General features: G+C 41.7%; 1 protein-coding gene across 2 annotated transcripts in view; it reads right to left on the bottom strand.

Moving 5' to 3' along the window:
- Positions 1-9,098, bottom strand: part of LOC129851159 (E3 ubiquitin-protein ligase TRIM62-like) — a 46,830-nt gene extending 37,732 nt beyond the window's left edge. For both annotated transcript variants that reach the window (XM_055917500.1, XM_055917502.1), the window contains exons 1-2: positions 8,603-9,098; positions 7,314-7,899 (exon numbers count right to left, since the gene is read on the bottom strand). In XM_055917500.1, coding sequence (XP_055773475.1) covers positions 7,314-7,721 — 408 coding nt within the window. In that variant the 5' untranslated portion in view covers positions 7,722-7,899; positions 8,603-9,098. The remainder of the gene's footprint in view (positions 1-7,313; positions 7,900-8,602) is intronic.
- Positions 9,099-23,765: the final 14,667 nt, after the last annotated feature.

Below are 23,765 nucleotides of genomic sequence, written 5' to 3'. Positions count from 1 at the left end.
CAGAGGTAGCGGTCCTGCTGCTGGGTTGTTGCCCTCCTATGGCCTCCTCCACGTCTCCTGATGTACTGGCCTGTCTCCTGGTAGCGCCTCCATGCTCTGGACACTACGCTGAAAGACACAGCAAACCTTCTTGCCACAGCACACATTGATGTGCCCTCCTGGATGAGCTGCACTACCTGAGCCACTTGTGTGGGTTGTAGACTCCGTCTCATGCTACCACTAGAGTGAAAGCACCGCCAGCATTCAAAAGTGACCAAAACATCAGCCAGGAAGCATAGGAACTGAGAAGTGGTCTGTGGTCACCACCTGCAGAACCACTCCTTTATTGGGGGTGTCTTGCTAATTGCCTATAATTTCCACCTTTTGTCTATTCCATTTGCACAACAGCATGTGAAATTTATTGTCAATCAGTGTTGCTTCCTAAGTAGACAGTTTGATTTCACAGAAGTGTGATTGACTTGGAGTTACATTGTGTTGTTTAAGTGTTCCATTTATTTTTTTGAGCAGTGTATATATAAAAAAAAAATATATATATATTTTTATTTTATTGGCAGATTAATCGGTATCGGCTTTTTTTGGTCCTCCAATATTCGTTATCGGCTTTTTTTGGTCCTCCAATATTCGGTATCGGCTTTTTTTGGTCCTCCAATATTCGGTATCGGCTTTTTTTGGTCCTCCAATATTCGGTATCGGCTTTTTTTGGTCCTCCAATATTCGGTATCGGCTTTTTTTGGTCCTCCAATATTCGGTATCGTCTTTTTTTGGTCCTCCAATACTCGGTAACGGCTTTTTTTGGTCCTCCAATATTCGGTATCGGCTTTTTTTGGTCCTCCAATATTCGGTATCGGCTTTTTTTGGTCCTCCAATATTCGGTATCGGCTTTTTTTGGTCCTCCAATATTCGGTATCGGCTTTTTTTGGTCCTCCAATATTCGGTATCGGCTTTTTTTGGTCCTCCAATATTCGGTATCGGCTTTTTTTGGTCCTCCAATAATCGGTATCTGCGTTAAAAAGAAACATAAATCGGTTGACCTCTAATCTGGAGTATTTATCCTGTTTTATCCGGTGTCCTGTGTGAATTTAAGTATGCTCTCTTTAATTCTCTCTCTCGCTCTCTTGGAGGACCTGAGCCCTAGGACCATGCCTCAGGACTAGCTGGCCTGATGACTCCTTGCGGTCCCCAGTCCACCTGGCCGTGCTGCTGCTCCAGTTTCAACTGTTCTGCCTGCGGCTATGGAACCCTGACCTGTTCACTGGACGTGCAACCTGTCCCAGCCCTGTTGTTTTTAGGTCTCTAGAGACAGCAGGAGCGGTAGAGATACTCTGAATGACCGGCTATGAAAAGCCAACTGACATTTACCCCTGATGTGCTGACATGTTGCAACCTCTGTGATTGTCATTATTTGACCATGCTGGTCATCTATGAACATTTGAACATCTTGCCCATGTTCTGTTATAATCTCCACCCGGCACAGCCAGAAGAGGACTGGCCACCCCTCATAGCCTGGTTCCTCTCTAGGTTTCTTCCTAGGTTCTGGCCTTTCTAGGGAGTTTTTCCTAGCCACTGTGCTTCTACACCTGCATTGCTTGCTGCTTGGGGTTTTAGGCTGGGTTTCTGTACAGCACTTTGACATCAGCTGATGTAAGAAGGGCTTTATAAATACATTTGATTGATTGATGTAAACTTCTGACCCACTCAGAATGTGATGAAAGAAATACAAGCTTAAATAAATCATTCTCTACTATTATTCTGACATTTCACATATAAAAAAAATTGGTGCTCCTGACCTAAAACAGGGAATTTTTACTAGGATTAAATGTATTTGGCTAAGATCAAATCAAAATCAAATCAAATTGTATTTGTCACATACACATGGTTAGCAGATGTTAATGCGAGTGTAGCGAAATGCTTGTGCTTCTAGTTCCGACAATGCAGTAATAACCAACGAGTAATCTAACCTAACAATTCCACAACTACTACCTTATACACACACAAGTGTAAAGGGATAAAGAATATTGTTACTTTTCTTCTCTCTTATTCATATATGTTTTAAACTGCATTGTTGGTTAGGGGCACGCAAGTAAGCATTTCACTGTAAGGCCGCAGTAACAAGCAGCTCCAGTGGTCGCCGCAGTAACAAGCAGCTCCAGTGGTCGCCGCAGTAACAAGCAGCTCCAGTGGTCGCCGCAGTAACAAGCAGCTCCAGTGGTCGCCGCAGTAACAAGCAGCTCCAGTGGTCGCCGCAGTAACAAGCAGCTCCAGTGGTCGCCGCAGTAACAAGCAGCTCCAGTGGTCGCCGCAGTAACAAGCAGCTCCAGTGGTCGCCGCAGTAACAAGCAGCTCCAGTGGTCGCCGCAGTAACAAGCAGCTCCAGTGGTCGCCGCAGTAACAAGCAGCTCCAGTGGTCGCCGCAGTAACAAGCAGCTCCAGTGGTAGCCGCAGTAACAAGCAGCTCCAGTGGTAGCCGCAGTAACAAGCAGCTCCAGTGGTAGCCGCAGTAACAAGCAGCTTCAGTGGTAGCCGCAGTAACAAGTGAAGTAGCTACTGCATCTTCATGTCTGAGGACATTATGTCTGGACACGTCTAACAGAACATGCCTGTTCTGCCATTCCCCATGGCTCGGTTTCCGCACATATGCAAACGCTGTCTCTCTCTCTCTCTCTGCAATGCCACCCTGACTGACCGCTGAACTGTTCAAACATTAGCGAGTTATTTAACCATTTTTTCACTCTGCCTGGTTCTGGGAACCACCTCTCAGAAGAATAAGGAATGAGAAGGAAGATTAAGGACGGGATAGAGAGAACAAGAAAGTAAACGAGAGTGAGGAAAGAGAGGGGGAGCTGGAGCGGACTGGGACAGGCCTCAGGAGAGAGCCACGGGTGCCCTTGAAATTGCCTGACTCATTACTGCAGCAATGGCCATGCATGTGGAAGGGGTCTCAGAGAGCGCCGTGTGAGTGTGAGCGAAAGTGAGAACGCTCTGGTTAACCCCTGAAGGGACACTTCAAAGGCCCATACGCACCTCTCTTTCCCCTGCTTCAAATACCACAGTGTTACAGTGGAGCAGGTAAGGGGAAAATGTTAACACCTCATCCTTAACCTATGTGTTCTGGACCGGATAAGGATGAAATAATAACTGGGGAGGTCTAATGGAGAATGGTGTACAGGAGCTCCCTTTAACTGAAAGACCATGTTGGAGAGGTTCAACACTACAGTGCTCCCATAGACCTCATAGCAGTAGAGCAAATCGGGGAGCCATTGGAGACTTTGCTAAAGCAAACAGATGTGCTGCACCCCTACCACAGCCTCCAGCCTATCCCTCAAAACAAAGTGTCTGAAGCTCAGTCCCCAAATCCCTGTATGCATGGATAACCAGGGCTACAGAACCCTTCTCCTCTTGTCTGGGTTTCCCATCACTGCTGACTGATGACAAGCAGAGCAGAAAGTGGCCCCATGTCCCTGGGGCCACTAGAAAGCAGGCAAAGGCTCTCTCTAACCCCATTTACTCCTGTCCCAGTACCCATGCTGCTCTGCACACTGACAGACCACATTACAATTAAGGGACTGGCCTTAGTGACTCCAATTTGTCTATATGGAGCAAAGCTAAATATGCTGAGAATAAAGCACACATTCACAGCGTCCGTACAGGTCTGATAAGCTGTGTGGTGAAAGATGCCGTTGAAACAGCACTCTCTCAGCCTGTTTTTAGATGACAACAACATGGAAAACAAAACCAGAGTGGTCACCGTTATTGCATCAAACAAAGCTGTCCATTTACCCACAACACTTCAGACTAATAGGCAAGCAAATCAAATTAATGTTTAAATAAGGCTAAACCAATAACCAACTAAACATTATTTCCATTTGTGTACAGGCGTTGTTCTGTCCATGCCAGCCTTTATGAACAGAGACATATAGCCCTCCTAGGCAGAGTGCAGGAGCCTTTTCCCCTCTGAATCTCTGCTTCCTCAAGCAAATGGCAGAGCTGCCAACAAATCCTTCCCAATACCACCTTAATATCCTTCACATTGAAAAGCATGTGCGCAGACCGTGTGTGTACGTGCGGACAGCAGCGTGTGTGTCACTGAGCTGAAGTGGAGGACATGCTAGCTAGCGCATTATAGATTTGACTGCAGCATGGATCCACAGGGGTAAGGATGACAATCGGCAGGAGCAAAAGCCCCCTGACAACAACCTGCATGCCTGTGGTCAGAGCAGAGGAGTGACATGCCAAGCTAAGGAGATTACACCGTCTCTCACTCTCAGCCCAAAGAGTAGCTCCTGCCCTGCCTGGCAGCCACACGACAACTAAAGCCCTCGCTGGGTTCATCTGTGGGCAGAGCCAGGCCAACAGACTGTCAACCACATCCCTTATCTTGCTCAACATATGTGGCAACAGCCAGGGCATTTCATCATCTTTAAGGCACTCAATACAAAACCAAAATGTTTATGCGTAAACAGCAAGGTAGCCAGAGACATTTTGCTCTATCCCCCCAGTCTTCCATTAGGTGAATGGGCAATACAGCTACAGCATGCTGTAACCTAAAAGCAAGCTTCCTTGGACAAACTACTGCATTGAGATGTGAATTGAAAAGCAATGTTTTAACCCAGGGCAGTAGACCTGGTGGAGGAGTCCGTCAGCCTAGAGACATTTTCTCCTCCTCTGTCTGACTGAGAACCTCCTCAGGGAGCTGCAGTGTCATTACAGCCAGAGAGAGAACAAAAGGGAGAAAGATGTGTGTGTGTCCACCAAATTCCATCCCACCCAGCAACAAATACCCCTCAGTCTCACCTGACAAAACCCAAGATGAATCCCATTCAACAGAGACATCCCACCTGGCACCACAAGTGCCTTCTGAACACTGTCTTCTGAGTTGAACATTGCTTTTAGACACCTTTGTTCATCACACCATGACACTTAACTCAGCATTACCAGGGTATGCTGTTCAAAGGGAACTTCTACCAAAAGGCAAAAGCTTTGCACAGTACGTTTCTTTAAACCGCCCAACTGGTGTTTGTCTGATAAAAGCATTCACTTTTTTTTAATGGAACTGAAAGACCCAAAATGTTAACCAAAATAACATCCTCAAAGAGCAACAATCCTGTTCACGTCATTTCACTGAGCTAAACAAGAAATTACTTGAAAAATTACGACTGTCAGAAAATACAATGACTTGTATTTGAAGTCACACTTATAGGGGACATGTTTGTTTCCGTCTCTTCTCTCGGGGTCCTATAGATCGGGGCAGCTTTTTAACCTCCTGCTGTAAAGTTAATACTGAATGTCACAACAGAACCCATTGGAAAAGGCTCCAAGGAGAGAGAGAGAGAAACTGTCCAAGGAGAACAGCATGTTGTACTAATGAATTATCTATTGAGATTACACTGCCCTGACCTTTTGAATGCTCCAAGGCAGCCTAGATGCACCAAGATGGACAGTTTCAAGGCTCCTAGAGCTCAGCAGCAAGTAGACCCAATTGAACTAGAGGGAAGGACATGCGAAATAGTCTACTAAGCCTTTGATTGTCAGGTACTTAACATTAAAAGAGAGGTTCTCTCTCCTCCTGAGTCAAGGAAAACATAAGTTCAGTATGCAATGAGGGGATAACATAAGGAACATTCAGAGCCTGCAGCCATCCCAGACAGCCTAGCCTAATGCCTGTTGGACAGAAGAGGGATTGAGGAAATCATTTCAAAGGGCACAAGTCCGGTCCTTTTTCAGAGCTCCCTCCCTGATGTTGACCAACCACAGCGTTAATCAAGTGCTCCAGTATCACACCTCTGCTCTGGTCCAACAGTGGCTCGGGACAGAGAGTGCATCTATAGCTGCCTTGAGTGTTGACGGAATTAAGGGTTTAATACACAAAACAAATGGGATTGGACTGTTATACATACTATAACAATGGAGTGCAAAGAGAAGAGAACAGGATTAGCTACAATGCCAGAGTTATGGGATTGTGTCTCTGCGGGACTAATCAAAGTACGGAAGAAAAGGCTGACGATATTCATTGACTGAGTTTGTGGTAATATTGGGAATATCAAAGGGAAATATATTGAATTGGATTGTTGCTCTACATACTCTAGCATTAGTCTACATGGAGATGCTATTCATTATTTCAGACTACATGTGTAATGCCATGATGTAACTAAATCAGCTGAATCGTTATTCTTTGTGAGTCCAAATTAAGGACAATTGTAGCGATGGAAATGTGATGGAAAGTCATGTGCTTATTACATAATTATTCATTATGTGCTTATTCAACCTCTGTTTACTCTGCCAGAAGGGCAAAGATGGTGTGTTCATTTGCGAATCAACGGTTGGTCCTCCACCCCTTGGCAGAAGACGTTTGTTTAGCCTAAATTATAGTAAAACAATTGTCTTGACTGACAATAGCTGGTGTTGTTAATCTTTTGAGGTAAACAACAAGGACAATACATCAACAAGTCCCCCTCTCAGAAAAGGGAACAGAGATCAATAGTCAGGTTGTTAACCGACTATCCTAACGATCCTTGACTTCGGCGATGTCATTTACAAAATAGCCTCCAACACTCTACTCAGCAAATTGGATGCAGTCTATCACAGTGCCATCCGTTTTGTCACCAAAGCCCCATATACTACTCACCACTGCGACCTGTATGCTCTCGTTGGCTGGCCCTCGCTTCATATCCATCGCCAAACACACTGGCTCTAGGTCATCTAAGTCATTGCTAGGTAAAACCCCACCTTATCTCAGCCCACTGGTCACCATAGCAGCACGCGCTCCAGCAGGTATACGTCACTGGTCACCCCCAAAGCCAATTCCTCCTTCGGCCGCCATTCCTTCCAGTGATGAACGAACCTCATCCCCATATTGTTATTTATTTTTCTCCTTTGCACCCCAGTACCGCTACTTGCACATCTATCACCCCAGTGTTTAATTTTCCATACTGTAATAATTTTGCCAATATGGCCTATTTCTTGCCTCACCCCCCTTATCCTACCTCATTTGCACACACTGTACATAGACTTTCTCTATTGTATTATTGACTGTATGTCTGTTTATTCCATGTGTAACTCTGTATTGTTGTTTGTGTCACACTGCTTTGCTTTATATTGGCCAGGTTGCAGTTGTAAATGAGAACTTGTTCTCAACTGGCCTACCTGGTTAAATAAAAGTGACATTAAATTAAATTAAAATAGAAAAATGGAGCTCAGTTTCAAAAGGCTTTCATTCCCCCCTAATTCAACCCCTAAGCCCTGGCTATGACTAACACTTAGAATTCTGGACACCCCAGGGTACTAGACGAGGAGAAAGGACGTCCAGTGGAACTGACCTGTATCTCCTCGTAGGCCTCATCAATAGTGGTGACCTGGTGTTGCTCGTGTAAGGCTGGCTCGTCACAGAAGAAGCATACCAGGCTCTTGTCGCTGAGGCAGAAGAGCTTGACCTTCTCATGGTCCTTGCAGGGATAGGAGCTCCTCTGCGCGTTGAGGATGGCGTCCAGCGGGAAGGCTGAGTAGCGCTCCACGATGTTGGACAGCTTGAGGCTTGGGGAGAGAAGAGGGTCTGCGAAGGTCCTCCTACACTCAGGACAGTCTCGGGCACCGTGAGGCTCCTGCCTGCTCCAGTGCTCAGTTATACACTTACGGCAGAAATAGTGCTCACAGCCAAAACTGACAGGGTCCTGGTAGATACTCAGGCAAATGGAACACAAAAGCTCGTCCTTCAGACAGCAAGCCATTTGCAAACATAGAGGTTGAGATGCATCTGACTGCACATTGCTTGGGAGCAGAATGCACCTGGTTATATTTTTCAATACAGTGTTCTGGCCTGAGAGATCACATCAGTGTTTGGTTCTTGACTGTCAGTCAGTTCAATGACACCCACTTCAAAATCTTGGCCACTATTCTTTGATCTTTCTGCAATGACAAAACACAGACATAGCCACCATGGAGCAATCTAATACACAGAAAGCAGCAATTCACACGTGTGTGACGTTATGCAAAAATATATACATCAAAGTAAATCTGATAAAGGGTTTAAGCAGTAAACCAGCCATCTTTGGCATTCATCTCTTGGTAAACAATAGCCAGCAAGGATAGGCTGTGGTCGCTGGAAGTTATGATTTTACCACTTGTTAGCCAGGAAATTTGAACCATTGTCAATTCTATGGCTTTTGAATAGCATACGTGGTAAAGCAAAATATTGAGCTTTCTTTTGTTAACAGCATGGTTACATTATCATTGTCTTCTACGACGATGGAGTCGCTCAACACAGCAACAGCAGTATTTTGACCTGTCCTCCTTTGGACACTGGCCGAATTAATGTCATAAGCTAGCTAACTACGCTTAGTAGCTAAGAATCGACATGTCTATAAAAAAATAAATAAAAATAAGTGAGATAACAAGCTCCCTTCATTTGCCATACAACTTATTTAACTCGCGTTTGTTACCTGGCTATTTCTGCATTTTGTTTCGCTTGTCAGCTAATATTTTCAATTGCAAAACTGACAACGTTAGCTGTCTAATATGATAGCTAGCAAACGTTAGTTGCCTTGCTGGCCAGCTAGACTTAAACATCGCTATCTGCCTCCTCCATAGGAAAGAGAGGTGATCAACTTACCATAGCAAATCTCCTTAAATGTTACTTTAAATTATTGTGCTTTAAACGCAACCCTGTCTGATATTTTCCAAAATAATCAAAGAAAACCACACCAGATCAAGTTAATAATTTCAGACAACCTCATTCACAAGCATTCACAGCAACCAAACTGACATCCACTGCTGCTCAGTCGATCTCACTCTCCTTCAGAAAGGAATGAAACACGGCAATAGAAACAAACCAACGCCTCCACCTGCGCGAACGATGGGTGTCACACTGACACATCAAAACTCTTCGTTCAATCTGTGGTTGCAGATTCACATACACATGTTGTTTGCTTGAGTTAAAATGTAAAACGCATAAATGATTACGTACATACAAGTACATAGACGGAGGAAAAACATTGGCTACTACTGGAGATAAATGTTGTACCCCTATAAACGAATGGAACCGCGCAAACTTCCACGCGCTCAGCTGAAAGACAAAGATTAGTTCCGCTAGCACAGCAGCACTAACGTCAAAGACAGTAAAGTCACAGAGTTTCTAAACCCAGAGACGCAACATTGCGAGACTTCCGGGAACGCTTACGAAGCAGACCAAGCAGACCAGGCTGTGGTTTGAGAAGGCAATGAGAGAAGGGAACGATTCTTCATTTTCTAGAAATCAAAAGGCACAACCTAGATTCGAGCCAATGTCTGCCGAGGGGTTTGTGCTGATTGTACTTTGATTGTGACAGCCGGTTAAATGGTGTCCCTTGAGAATGCAAGAACAAGATGTTTGTCATGAGAAGTGCAGCATATTCACAAGGAGATGTATACTTGGAATAGGGAGGAGGAATGGAGGGAAAAACAGAGGCCGATGAGGTCTAAGAGAGAGGGGGAGGAAGACTGAAAATATTTGGCATGTGTCCTCAGATCCTCAAAAAGTTATACAGCTGCACCATTGAGAGCATCCTGACTGGTTGTATCACTGCCTGGTACGGCAACTGCTCTGCCTCCGACCGCATAGCACTACAGAGGGTAGGCCCAGTACATCACTGGGGCCAAGCTTTCTGCCATCGAGGACCTCTATACCAGGCGGTGTCGGAGGAAGTTTGTGATTCTGCTGGTCAGAGCGAGCAGGCGCTCCACGTTAAATGAATGAGGGGCAAGAAATGCGCCATTGAAATGAGTGATTACTGGGGTAGCAGTAAATGTGAAAGTTGACCAACTGAAGGAAAAGATTCCTGGTGTTTGTGATGCTCGTGATGCTCGTCGTTTAGTGCGACACAGACAGGGTGGCATGAGTGTTGAAACAGAAGAGACGTTGTCTGTTCTTTTGAGTTTTGATGTTAAGTCTTTGCCGAACAAAGTGATGTTAGGATATATAAATTATCCTGTACAAGCTTTTGTGCCGAATACATTACGTTGTAACAAGTGTCAAGCTTATGGGCATTTGGCAGCGGTGTGTAGGAGGGAGGTTCCTAGGTGTGAGAAGTGTGCAGACAGGCATGACACAAAGGAATGTGTAGCATTAGGGAAAGTAGTGATATGTATTAATTGTAGGGGTGCCCAGGGGGCTGGGGATCAGAAGTGTCCCGTGTGAGAGAGGCAGGTTGAGTTTCCAGTGTTAGAGTAGTGCAGACGTTGTCATATGCTGAAGCAGTGAATAAAGTAGTGGAAGATGGGTCAAGAGGGAGGGATCCTGAGAGGAGTTGTGTGTGAGTAGTAGCTCTGCACCAGTACAGAGGGATAAACCAACAAGTGATATATATTTCAGTAAGATTGGATTTTTAGCATTTATAGCAATGGTTATCAACTGTACTGCAGGGATGGAACTTAAGTCGCAGAGATTTGAGGTTGTGGTGGCAGCTGCAGAGAGGTATTTAAGTGTGCGAGACTTGACGTCAGAAGAGTTACAGGGTGTGTTAAGTGGTGGTGTCCCATCCTTTCAGGCTGTTGGCCTGAAGTAGGACTAAATATATTTAAACAGTGCAGTAGGGTGTTTTATTTACTTTTTTGAGAGTGTAGTGTTAGATGGTATAAGGGACTTATACTCCAGTCTAGTAAGTGGCAGTAATGCAATATTTATTGGATGCCAACCGCCATTAAACCTCATCGAAGAAGAGCCAATGTCAACATTTTATTACTACAAATACTCTGTGAAAGTGACTAAGTGACTCATTTTTGTCAAAAACAACTTTATATTGAAGGAGTGCCTTTGATTTGACGGCCTGCACATGCGCAGTTTGGCGCGAGACGACCGTTAGACTTATAATTATTTTTATTTTCATATTAGAATACAATAACAACAACAAACATAGGACATCACTACATGTATATTTTCTATTTTGTTATTGACAAATACTAAAGATTTAATGAAATATTGGATTTCATGTAAAACATATATTGCATTTGGAGACAGATTTCAAATATTTGTTTTTGTGTATATACAATTTACCAGAGAGAATGAAGAACTTAACGACTAATTCAGTAGTTTTGTTTTCGTTTAGAAAATAACATATTGCATCTTTCATTGTAAATAGATGGGTCTTATTAATTAAATTCTAAATGTAATTACTTAACTCACTCCAAAATAACTTCTCAGTCACACTTTAAAAAATGTGTATAGTAGCTTCCCTTTATTTATCCCAGAAAAGGCATGTCCTCTAAATCCATGAATTTAGACAACAAGATATTGCAAGGGGTATATTTTGTGCATGGTTTTTAAAGTTAATTTATTTTACTTAATTTTATATAAAACATTTGTGTAATATCTTTCAGGGAGATCTTGTTCTTGGAGTGAAAGAGATATCTTAAGAATGTATTATTACATTTTTTATCCAGCAGGGGGCAACCTTCTAACATAAATTGTGCATCTATCTTGGCATGTTCTCCAAAACACTTTCTTTTTTTTTACCTTTATTTAACTAGGCAAGTCAGTTAAGAACAAATTCTTATTTTCAATGACAGCCTAGGAACAGTGGGTTAACTGCCTGTTCAAGGGCAGAACGACAGATGTGTACCTTGTCAGCTCGGGGATTTGAACTTGAAACCTTTCGGTTACTAGTCCAACACTCTAACCACTAGGTATTGCTTTGCCAATATAATTAAAGGTTTATAATATATTGGGAAGTTATATGTTTAGAATTACTTTCTATAAGAGAGTATATTTCCTTCTTTATCAAATAAATTAAGCACAAATATAATATTTATTTCAAAATACTTAGGGAAGAATAGACTTGTTTTTAACAACATGTCTGTTGTTCCACAGAGGTGTTTTGTGTGGGGAGAAGTTGTGGACAGAACATAGTTCCAGGCTAAAGAGGCTTGTTCATGAAATTGGACAGTTTGATGGCTCATTTTGCTGGAGAATAGTTGCACTTCAACATAAATTGAAGACCACCGAATTTCATAAAAATACGACCGTTAGACTACAGACAGAAGGGTTAAGCCAGATACGTCACAGAGGCTATAAAGCTGAAGCATCCGTTTAGAACCTTTTCTCACCCCCAAATATGGTAGTGAGAGAAAGTCCAGTCGCATGTAGTGGGAGAGGATGAAACTGGGCCGATATTCTGCTAATGTTCTTATCGATGAAACATCTGATCTCAATAAATGTTTCTGTTCCCAAAACTAGAATAAGTTAGGAACACAGCGCACTAAGTTCTATAGACTTGATGCTTTGAAAAAGTAAAACAAAAAATTGTTGTTTATAAGGAGTGCAAGGTCAAATTGAGTTTGTGCACATGTGCACTGCCCTCCTGCTGAACTTTTCCTCCTGTGGACTGAATCCCTGTATAATGTTTTATTGTGCATTCATCTAAAGGACCACATAGTTATTGTCAGTTCTCACTCGACATGATTCTCAGTTATCTGAACCATGAGTGGTCAGATGTGTGTGTGCATGTGGACATCTTCTTCCCTTAAACTCCCCTTAACCTGGACATCCGCCTCATACTTGTTCTGACCGGACATTCTGTAGTGGTTGCTACCGGCCTGAAGCCAACACCTAAGGTTTCTTATCACATTCATGGTCCTTCGATTCTCTACAACCCTACCCTTATTTCTTACTCCCACTGTAAACGACACAGATTCATTATCTTGGGGTTAGTTATAAATATATTTGGTTAGGCTATGAAGATACTGTAGCTAGCTAACGTTAGCTGACTGATTGGGTCATTGATTTACCAAGCTAAATGCTAAAAATATAGCTAGCTGAGAAGGTAAGATAACCAGCATGATTAAATAAATCATTATCATGCAATCTGTAAATATTTACTCACCATGACAATGTTAACATTAACTAGCTAAACTTGCTAAAGGATATTTTCTTCTACATTTTTGTAAATCCTTCAGACAGTGACAGGACAAAAAGTCTTTCTGTGTTTTTCATGTAGAGTAAAAAAAAAAAAAAAAGTTTGGAACTTGTTGTATTAGAGTGCTCTTTATTGGTAAAATATAGCATTGATTACTGTCACGTTCGTCGTTAGAATGAGACCAAGGCGCAGCGTGGTATGCGTACATTCTCTTTTAATGAATGAACACCGAACGAACAAACCAACAAAATGAACAAACGAACGTGAAGCTATACAAAATAGTGCTGACAGGCAACTACACATAGTCAAGATCCCACAAACACAAATGAGGAAATGGCTACCTCAATATGATCCCCAATCAGAGACAACGATAAACAGCTGCCTCTGATTGGGAACCATATCAGGCCACCATAGAAATACAAAGACACCTAGATGACCCACCAAAGTCACTATCACGCCCCAACTAACACAGAGAAAAAACAGCTTACTATGGTCAGGGCGTGCCAAGTATAGGTGATGTATGCCAGATGCATGCAATTAATTATCGAATAACTTTTAATAACTATTAATCTATAAATAACAATGATTTCTTCATGAGGATAGTAATAATGAAGGGTGAAGAAATGCAAAGAAATTCTATTTATATGAGTAACACATACATTCCTAATCAAAACTGAAGGCGCATTCAAATTAAATGTGTTATTTATGAAAGATGTTTTAGGTTCCCAAAGGATCCCACCTGTAATGAGAATCGGAGAATAAATTTGACTTATATTCCAAGGCAGTGTCACTACTTATTTGGTATTTGGTATTTTATTAGGATCACCATTAGCTGTTGCAAAAGCAGCAGCTACTCTTCCTGGGATCCACACAAAACATGAAACATACAGTTGAAGTCGGAGGTTTACATACACCTTAGCCAAATACATTTAAACTCAGTTTTTCACAATTCCTGACATTTAATCCTAGTAAAAAAATCCCTGTCTTAGGTCAGTTAGGACCAATTTATTTTAAGAATGTGAAATGTCAGAATAATAGTAGAGAGAATTATTTATTTCAGGTTTTATTTCTTTCATTACATTCCCAGTGGGTCAGAAGTTTACATACACTCAATTAGTATTTGGTAGCATTGCCTTTAAATTGTTTAACTTTGGTCAAACATTTCAGGTAGCCTTCCACAAGCTTCCCATGATAAGTTTGGATGTATGCTTGGGGTCATTGTCCATTTGGAAGACACATTTGCGACCAAGCTTTAACTTCCTGACTGATGTCTTGAGATATTCCTTCAATATAGCCACATAATTTTCCTCCCTCATGGTATCATCTATTTTGTGAAGTTCCCCAGTCCCTCCTGCAGCAAAGCACCCCCACAACATGATGCTGCCACCCCCGTGCTTCACGGTTGGGATGGTGTTCTTCGTGCTTGCAAGCCCCCCCCTTTTTCCTCCAAACATAACGATGGTCATTATGGCCAAACAGTATTTTTGTTTCATCAGACTAGAGGACATTTTTCCAAAAAATACGATCTTTGTCCCCATGTGGAGTTGCAAACCGTAGTCTGGCTTTTTTATGGCAGTTTTGGAGCAGGGGCTTCTTCCTTGCTGAGCGGCCTATCAGGTTATGTTGATATATGACTTGTTTTACTGTGGATATATATCATTTTGTACCCGTTTCCTCCAGCATCTTCACAAGGTAATTTGCTGTTGTTCTGGGATTGATTTGCACCATTCGCACCAAAGTACGTTCATCTCTAGAAGACAGAACGTGTCTCCTTCCTGAGCGGTATGACGGCTGCGTGATCCCATGGTGTTTATACTTGCATACTATTGTTTGTACAGATGAACGTGGTACCTTCAGGCGTTTGGAAATTGCTCCCAAGGATGAACCAGACTTGTGGAGGTCTACAATTTCTTTTCTGAGGTCTTGGCTGATTTCTTTTGATTTTCCCATAATGTCAAGCAAATAGGAGTTTGAAGGTAGGCCTTGAAATACATCCACAGATATACCTCCAATTGACTCAAATTTTGTCTATCAGAAGCTTCTAAATGACATAATGACATAATTTTCTGAAATTTTCCAAGCAGTTTAAAGGTACTGTCAACTTAGTGTATGTAAACTTCTGACCCACTGGAATTGTGATACAGTGAATTATAAGTGAAATAATCTGTCTGTAAACAATTGTTGGGGAAATGACTTGTGTCAAGCACAAAGTAGATGTCCTAACCGACTTTCCAAAACTATAGTTTCTTAACAAGAAATTTGTGGAGTGGTTGAAAAACGAGTTTTAATGACTCCAACCTAAGTGTACGTAAACTTCCGACTTCAACTGTAATACAGAATGACATAATACAGAACATCCTTAGACAAGAACAGCTCAAGGACAAAACTACATACATTTTTAAAAAGGCACACGTAGCCTACATATCAATGCATACACACAAACTATCTTGGTCAAATAGGGGAGAGGCATTGTGCCGCAAGGTGTTGCTTTATCTGTATTTTGAAACCAGGTTTTCTGTTTATTTGAGCAATATGAGATGTAAGGAAGTTCCATGCAATAAGGGCTCTATACAATACTGTACGTTTTCTTGAATTTGTTCTGGATTTGGGGACTATGAAAAGACCCTTAGTGGCATATCTGGTGGGATAAGTGTGTGTGTCAGAGCTGTGTGTAAGTTGACTATGCAAACAATTTGGTATTTTCAACACATTAATGTTTCTTATAAAAAGAAGAAGTGATGCAGTCAGTCTCTCCTCAACTCTTAGCAAAGAGAGACTGGCATGCATAGTATTTATATCAGCACTCTGATTACAATTAAGAGCAAAACGTGCCACTCTGTTCTGGGCCAGCTGCAGCTTAACTAGGTCTTTCCTTGCCGCCCTGGAACACGACTGGGCAATTATAAAGATAAGATCAAACTAAAGTCTGCAGAACTTGCTTTTTGGAGTGTGGTGTCAAAAAAGCAGAGCATATCTTTATTACGGCCAGATCTCTCCCCATCTTTGTAACCATTGAATCTATATGTTTTGACCGTTATATGTTTGACAGTTTACAATCTAAGGTAATGGCAAGTCATTTAGTCTCCTCAACTTGTTCAACAGCCACACCATTCATTACCACATTCAGCTGAGGTCTAGCACTTAAGGAATGATTTTTACCAAATACAATACTCTTAGCTTTAGAGATGTTCAGGACCAGTTTATTACTGGACACCCATTCCAAAACAGACTGCAACTCTTTGTTAAGGGTTTCAGTGACTTCATTAGCTGTGAACGCTGATGCGTATATGGTTGAATCATCAGCGTACATGGACACATGCTTTGTTTAATGCCAGTGGCAGGTCATTGGTAAAAATAGAAAAGAGTAAAGGGCCTAGAGAACTGCCCTGCGGTACACCACACTTTACATGTTTGACATTAGAAACGCTTCAATTAAAGAAAACCCTTTGAGTTCTATTAGATAGATAGCTCTGAATCTACGATATGGCAGAGGTTGAAAAGCCATAGCCCTTCAGTTTTTTCAACAACAGGTTATCGTCATTAATATCAAAGGCTGCACTGAAATCTAACAGTACAGCTCCCACAATCTTCTTAGCATGCTGGAAGTCTGTTGTTAATTTATTTACAGAGAAATAGCATTGTATTTGGTCAAACACAGTTTTTTCCAACAGTTTGCTAAGAACTGACAGCAAGCTTATAGGTCTGCTGTTAGATCCAGTAAAGGCTGCTTTACCACTCTTGGGTAGTGGAATTACTTTGGCTTCCCTCCAGGCCTTAGGACAAAGACTTTCCTCTAGGCTCATATTAAAAATATGACAGATAGGAGTGGCTATAGAGTCAGCCACCATCCTCAGTAGCTTTCCATCTAAGTTGTCAATGCCAGGAGGCTTGTCATTATTGATCGTTAATTCCACCTCTCCCACACTAACTTTACAAAATTTTAACTTGCACTGCTTTTCTTTCATTATTTGTTTTTTTATGTATTAATATAATTGCTCACTGTTTGTCATGGGCATTTCCTGCCTAAGTTCGCCCACTTTGCCAATGAAATAATCATTAAAATAATTGGCAAAATCAAATGGTTTTGTGATGAATAAGCCGTCTGATTCAATGAAAGATGGAATTGAATTTGTCTTTCTGCCCATTATTTCATTTAAAGTACTCCAAAGTTGTTTTTCTTTATATTATTGATCTTGGCTTCATAATAAAGTTTCTTCTTCTTTTTGTTGAGTTTAGTCACATAATTTCTCAATTTACAGTAAGTAAGCCAGTCAGATGTACAGCCAGACTTATTAGCCACTCCTTTGTCCCATCTCTTTCAACCATACAGTTTTTCAATTCCTCATCAATCCATGGAGCCTTAACAGTTCTAACAGTCAGTTTCTTAACAGGTGCATGTTTATCAATAATTGGAAGAAGCAATTTCATAAATTCATCAAGTGCAGCGTCTGGATGCTCCTCATTAATCACATCAGACCAACACATATTTCTAACATCATCCACATAAGAGTCACAGCAAAATCTTTTGTATGATCTCTTATACACTATTTTAGGCCCAGCTGTTGGAACTTTGGCTTTCCTGGATATAGCCACTATATTGTGATCACTGCATCCAATGGGTACGGATGTGGCTTTAGAACAAAGTTCTACAGCATTAGTAAAAATGTGATCAATACATGTGGATGATCTTGTTCCTGTAGTGTTTGTGAACACCCTGGTAGGTTGAATAACCTGAACCAGATTCCAGGCACTGGTTACAGTAAGAAGCTTCCAGTTGAGCGGGCAGCTTGATGAAAACCAGTCAATATTCAGGTCCCCAAGAAAGTAGACCTCTTTGTTTACCTCATATACACTATCAAGCATTTCACACATATTATTTAGATACTGACTGTTAGCACTTGGTGGCCTATAGCAACACCCCAAAAGAAAAGGCTTTAAATGTGCCAGGTGAACCTGCAACCACTACACTTCAATAACACTTGACATAAGATCTTCTCTAAGCATTACAGGGATATGGCTCTGAATATATACAGCAACACCTCCCCCATAAGCATTTCTGTCTCTTCTATAAATGTTATATCCTTGTATTGCTACTGATGTATCATCAAATGAATTATCTAAGTGAGTCTCAGAAATGGCTAATATATAAATGCTATCTGATGTTAGCAGCTATTGATTTCATGAACCTTATTTCTAAGGCTACATATATTAATATGGGCTATTTCCATCCCTTTCCTGGGTAGCTTATCAGAGATAGACATAATATTGAAAAGAGCAGACAAAGCAAGAGAAAAAAATATACATTCAGCAGTCCATTAATCAATGGAACTTGACCACTACCGGCCTGGGCCTGTCACCTGGGCCGATGGTGGGTTTTTCAATCCTGTGGGCCGCTCCAGCTCAATCTTCCTGTGGTCCAACTTCAATTTCTTAGAGATCATTTCCCTCACTTTGTCCTCAGACTCCGTCCAGGTCTCATGCGGAGATCCTGCAATTCCGTCCACAACCATGTTTTGCCTTAATTGTCCCTCGAGATAGTCTGATTAATCTGTCATTGTTATCATGGATTCACACACAGAACTGATGTCCTTTCTCAATGACTTACAGATTGCTGTCATCTTGCTGTTCTCCTGTTTAAACTCATCGAGCTGACCCTGGGAGAACTGCAAACTGTTCTTCAGGTCCTGGACCTCTCTGGTCAGGTCGTTCATTCATTTATTAGTAGAATCCACGAGTATTTGGACAAAACACGTGCAACTATTTTCTTGTTGTTGTAACAACTGCTTGTAGGTCTCTTTTTGTTTGTTTTGTTCGACTTGCAAGATCCTACCCTTGACCTGCAAAACCCTATTCCAACTCCCATACCATCAACTTCCACAGGAAATGCATTCCCTGTAAGCACTCCATAGACATACTCTACTGTATACATACAAAAATTAAGATCTGTGGAGAGCTATTTCAGCAGGGTGCTGACATTGTGGAGCATAGGACATACAGTGATATGAAATTAGGAAAGGAAATGTTTTAGTTATGGAAATTATAGGTTTAGCTGACAAGTGTAGGAATGGCATGATTCGTCATAACACAGGTTTACTGTACTAGCTTCTCACCTACTGTGGCACCATATAAAGAGTTGTTGAAAAGACACTAACACAGAATAGAAAGCATATAATAGAACACCGACAAAACATAACCTTTGACGATTACAATAGATTTAAATAGTGTTCCTTGATATTCAGGAGGTTCAGCACGCAAGACATTCCGTCACTAGCCCAACAGCATCAGCTTCCCAAAGCAGTCTATAGTGTAAGCATTCTATTCTACAGTGGTTTTCAACTTTTGGGGGGTTATTTTACCCAAATCACATTTTCTGTACTCCTGAAGTACTCAATAATAAGTTGATCCACTGTCATAGTACATCCCTGCTTATTGACTTAATATAATTAATGTAAACACAACACATTGATAAATGAAACAAACATTTTAAATAAAACATTTTTTCTTGTAAACATGGAGATCATAGCTACCCTTCTGAAAGTGCAGAGGCTTTCAAAAGGAATCTGTATCAAACAGAGCAGCACAGGGATGAACTAATCAGGAAATTGCTTAAACACAAACCAATATCCTACATGGTTTCCTCTAATCATAACCACATCCATGCAGGTAATGTCTGATGTTGAATGGGATGAGCATACGTCAGAATGTCCTGTATAACTTGGCATCAGATGACAATGTGGGCCTTGTTGACATGACAGATGACAAGGGCAGTAAGAGGGAAGCAGTTGAAGCCTAGGTGTTTATGATAGTGGGCCTTCATGGCTATTGGAAGGCCCCAGTGGCCTACTTATTCACACGGACACTTACTGGGGAGGTCTAAAAAACATTAACAGAGCACATCATTGCTACCCTCAACGACATCAATATACAGTACATCTGGAGGCGCTGACCATGGATAGGCATGCAGAGACCACTGTAACGTCCTTTACACCATCTGGGGTTGACAAGCCGACACATATTTTTTTAGATATATCCCACATAATCTCACACTCAACGTCAACAAAACAAAGGAGATGATTGTGGACTTCAGGAAACAGCAGAGGGAGCACCCCCCTATCCACATCGACGGGACAGTAGTGTAGAAGGTGGAACGTTTTAAGTGTACACATCACGGACAAACTGAATTGGTCCACCCACACAGACAGCGTTGTGAAGAAGGCGCAGCAGCGCCTCTTCAACCTCAGGAGGCTGAAGAAATTCGGCTTGTCACCAAAAGCACTCACAAACTTCTACAGATGCACAATCGAGAGCATCCTGTCGGGCTGTATCACCGCCTGGTACGGCAACTGCTCCACCCACAACCGTAAGGCTCTCCAGAGGGTAGTGAGGTCTGCACAACGCATCACCGGGGGTAAACTACCTGCCCTCCAGGACACCGACACCACCCGATGTCACAGGAAGGCCATAAAGATCATCAAGGACAACAACCACCCAAGCCACTGCCTGTTCACCCCGCTATCATCCAGAAGGCGAGGTCAGTACAGCTGCATCAAAGCAGGGACCGAGAGACTGAAAAACAGCTTCTATCTCAAGGCCATCAGACTGTTAAACAGCCACCACTAACATTTAGTGGCCGCTGCCAACATACTGACTCAACTCCAGCCACTTTTTTGTTTATCTTGTACTGACGTGAAATAAGACCTATTTCTTTAGCGTGACCGACAACTTCCGGTTTTCTGAAACGCGCGTTTTAGAGGTGCCATTGTCTTTTGTTATGCTGACGTTACGGATGAAAACTATCTCCGTCTCGAAGTTTGTTTGATACATGTGACCATATCACCGTAATGTATGTTTTTTCAATATAGTTTAATCAGATTATTAGAATTTTTTCGGGAGTTCTGCCGTGTTCCGTTCTTTGAGTTTTTTAACTTTGGACAGGGACCGTGCCAGTCGACCAGTACCCAGGCTAAATGAAGAGGGGAAGTTGCCATTGTGAATGGATTGAACGACTCATCAGGACTAAGGACACCTTGATCAACATTCTGATGAAAGATCAGCAATAGTAAGACCCAATTTACGATGTTATTTCATATATCTGTCGTGCATGTGAACTGGTCGGGCGCGTCCAGCTGGTTCTGGCTGGCCTGGTTATGCTAATTTAGCGCTACATTTTGTTTTCGCTATAAAACATTTAAAAAATCTGAAATATTGTTTGGATTCACCAGATGTTGGGCTTTCAATGTCTGTACGCTGTGTATTTTTTCTGAAATGTTTTAAGACAAGTAATTAGTTATATAACGTTGGTCTCTGTAATTGTTCTAGCTGCATCAGCACTATATCAGATTGCAGCTGCAATGTAGAACTGTGATTTATACCTGAAAAATGCACATTTAAAAAAAAAAACTATGCTATACCATAAATATGTTATCAGACTGTCATCTTATGAATTTGTTTGTTGGTTAGTGGCTATCAATATCTTAGTTTAGCCGAATTGGTGATAGCACCTGATGGAGTAAGAAACTGTTGGAGTAAGAAAATGGTGTCTTTTGCTAACGTGTTTAGCTAATAGATTTACATATTGTGTCTTCCCTGTAAAACATTTAAAAAATCTGAAATGGTGGTTTTATTCACAAGATCTGTGTCTTTCATTGGGTGTCTTGGACTTGTGATTTAATGATATTTAGATGCTACTATTTAATTGTGACGCTATGCTAGCGATGCTAATCAGTGTGGGGGGGGTGGGGGGTGCTCCCGGATCCGGGTTAGGTACTCTGTAGAGGTTTTAATAATGGGAATTGATGGAAATGATGTAAAAATTTACCACTAGCCACTTTAAACAATGCCACTTTATATAATGTTTACATACCCTACATTACTCATCTCATATGTATATGTATATGCTGTACTCTATATCATCTACTGCATCTTGCCATCTTTATGTAATACATGTATCACTAGCCACTTTAAACTATGCCACTTTATGTTTACATACCCTACATTACTCATCTCATATGTATATACTGTACTCTATACCATCTACTGCATCTTGCCTATGCTGTTCTGTACCATCACTCATTCATATATCTTTATGTACATATTCTTTATCCCTTTACACTTGTGTGTATAAGGTAGTAGTTGTGGAATTGTTAGGTTAGATTACTTGTTGGTTATTACTGCATTGTCGGAACTAGAAGCACAAGCATTTCGCTACATTCGCATTAACATCTGCTAACCATGTGTATGTGACAAATAAAATTTGATTTGATTTGACATGCTCAAGCTTGTTAGGAACTCACTGCACTGCTACAAATGCCTCAAAAGCGAGGATGAGGTGATCACATTGTCGACCAAGGAGGCGTGGCGATTTTGGACAACAGGAACCCTCAGCCGCTCTGTTGCCCAGGCCCTAAAAATGCTGTACCTGTGTGAGGAACACAAGTTTTAAGATTGCATGCTTACAGTCAGGTTCTGTGAGGTAATAATTTCGTATTCGTATATCTTATCTCACATATTTATCTCAGGGAATGACATCTGAAATGCAAACCAAGCTATTTCTTGTTATGTTACAGATCATAGACAAGCTGTTTTACGTCTTCAACACAAGGAGCACAAGGAGGCTTCGGCTCAAAGGCTGCCATCAACACTGACAATCTGCACCAAATTGTTGCATTTCTGACAGAAGCATGGAGGTACCTGCTCAACTTAAAACACGGGGGACAAGACTCTATACACCAGGAAAAGGGTGACCTGATATTATTGTTTAACGCACAACAAAATCGTGACTTAAAAAGCACAACAATACCTGAAGCTGTTTCTCAGCATGTGTCCATTGATGCCTCCTCTGAAGTCCTGTTATCAGATAGGGTTAGAAGAAACAAAAACCTAGTTATTTCTTTCTGAATGAAGTGCAGACCCATACCACCTATAAGAATCCAAACTACAACTGTATTTAACCTTGAACTAAAATTCCACAATTCGTTACAATTCAAAGCTTTTTCTCCCAGACACACTGCAGTCACCGAATGGGTGGTCAACATAGATTCCCTCATCAGGATCCTCCCTGCTCTCCTGCAACTACAGAAGTATGTCCTCACATATACATTCAGCCAAGACCATCTGGAGCTGTTCTTCAATGCAGTGAGGAGATCCGGTAAGTTTTGAACTACCTTGCCTTGTCTCAGGCTGACACCATCATCTGTCTTTACAGGAGGCTGGAAAAACAACCCGAACACAGGGAAGTTCCAGGCTGCATTCTGCCGCCTTCTTGCAAGGTGTGGGGTGAAGGCAAGGATAACAGGCAATGTGGTCGGCCAGGACTCCACTGACTTCGTCCGTGTGGCCTCCGATAGAGCAATGACACCAGCCACTGGGGACAAGAAAGTAGAGTCTCCCTTTACCAACGAGCCTGGCCTGGTCACTGTCGCCACCACCACAGATGAACGCGCTAATAGGTGCCTTGTTCAAGGGCACATCAGCAGATTTATCCCCTAGTCAGCTCGGGGATTCAAACCAATGAACTTTTGATTACTTGCCCAACGCCCTAACCGCTAAGCTACTTGCCGCCCCCCATCATCTTTATGTTAAAGCAACATATTACTGAAACCCAAATTGGCATTGACAACCACCATTACACACTAATCATCACACTCATCACCGACATCTACTCCAAACTCAGGAAGCACCACATTGCCAAATGACATACAGTAACAACAAAATCCACAAAACTAACAGGTTCAAACTCAACAAGACCATAATCTTTCAGGCCAGTAACTTTTTTTTTTCTTCTTTTTTTTCTTCTTTTTATTATTTTACCTTTATTTAACTAGGCAAGTCAGTTAAGAACAAATTCTTATTTTCAATGACGGCCTAGGAACAGTGGGTTAACTGCTT

This window comes from Salvelinus fontinalis, chromosome 3 (assembly GCF_029448725.1).
Source record: "Salvelinus fontinalis isolate EN_2023a chromosome 3, ASM2944872v1, whole genome shotgun sequence".
Lineage (NCBI taxonomy): Eukaryota > Metazoa > Chordata > Actinopteri > Salmoniformes > Salmonidae > Salvelinus > Salvelinus fontinalis.
Note: the sequence above shows the minus strand (reverse complement) of the source record. Positions and strands in the feature narration are given on the sequence as shown.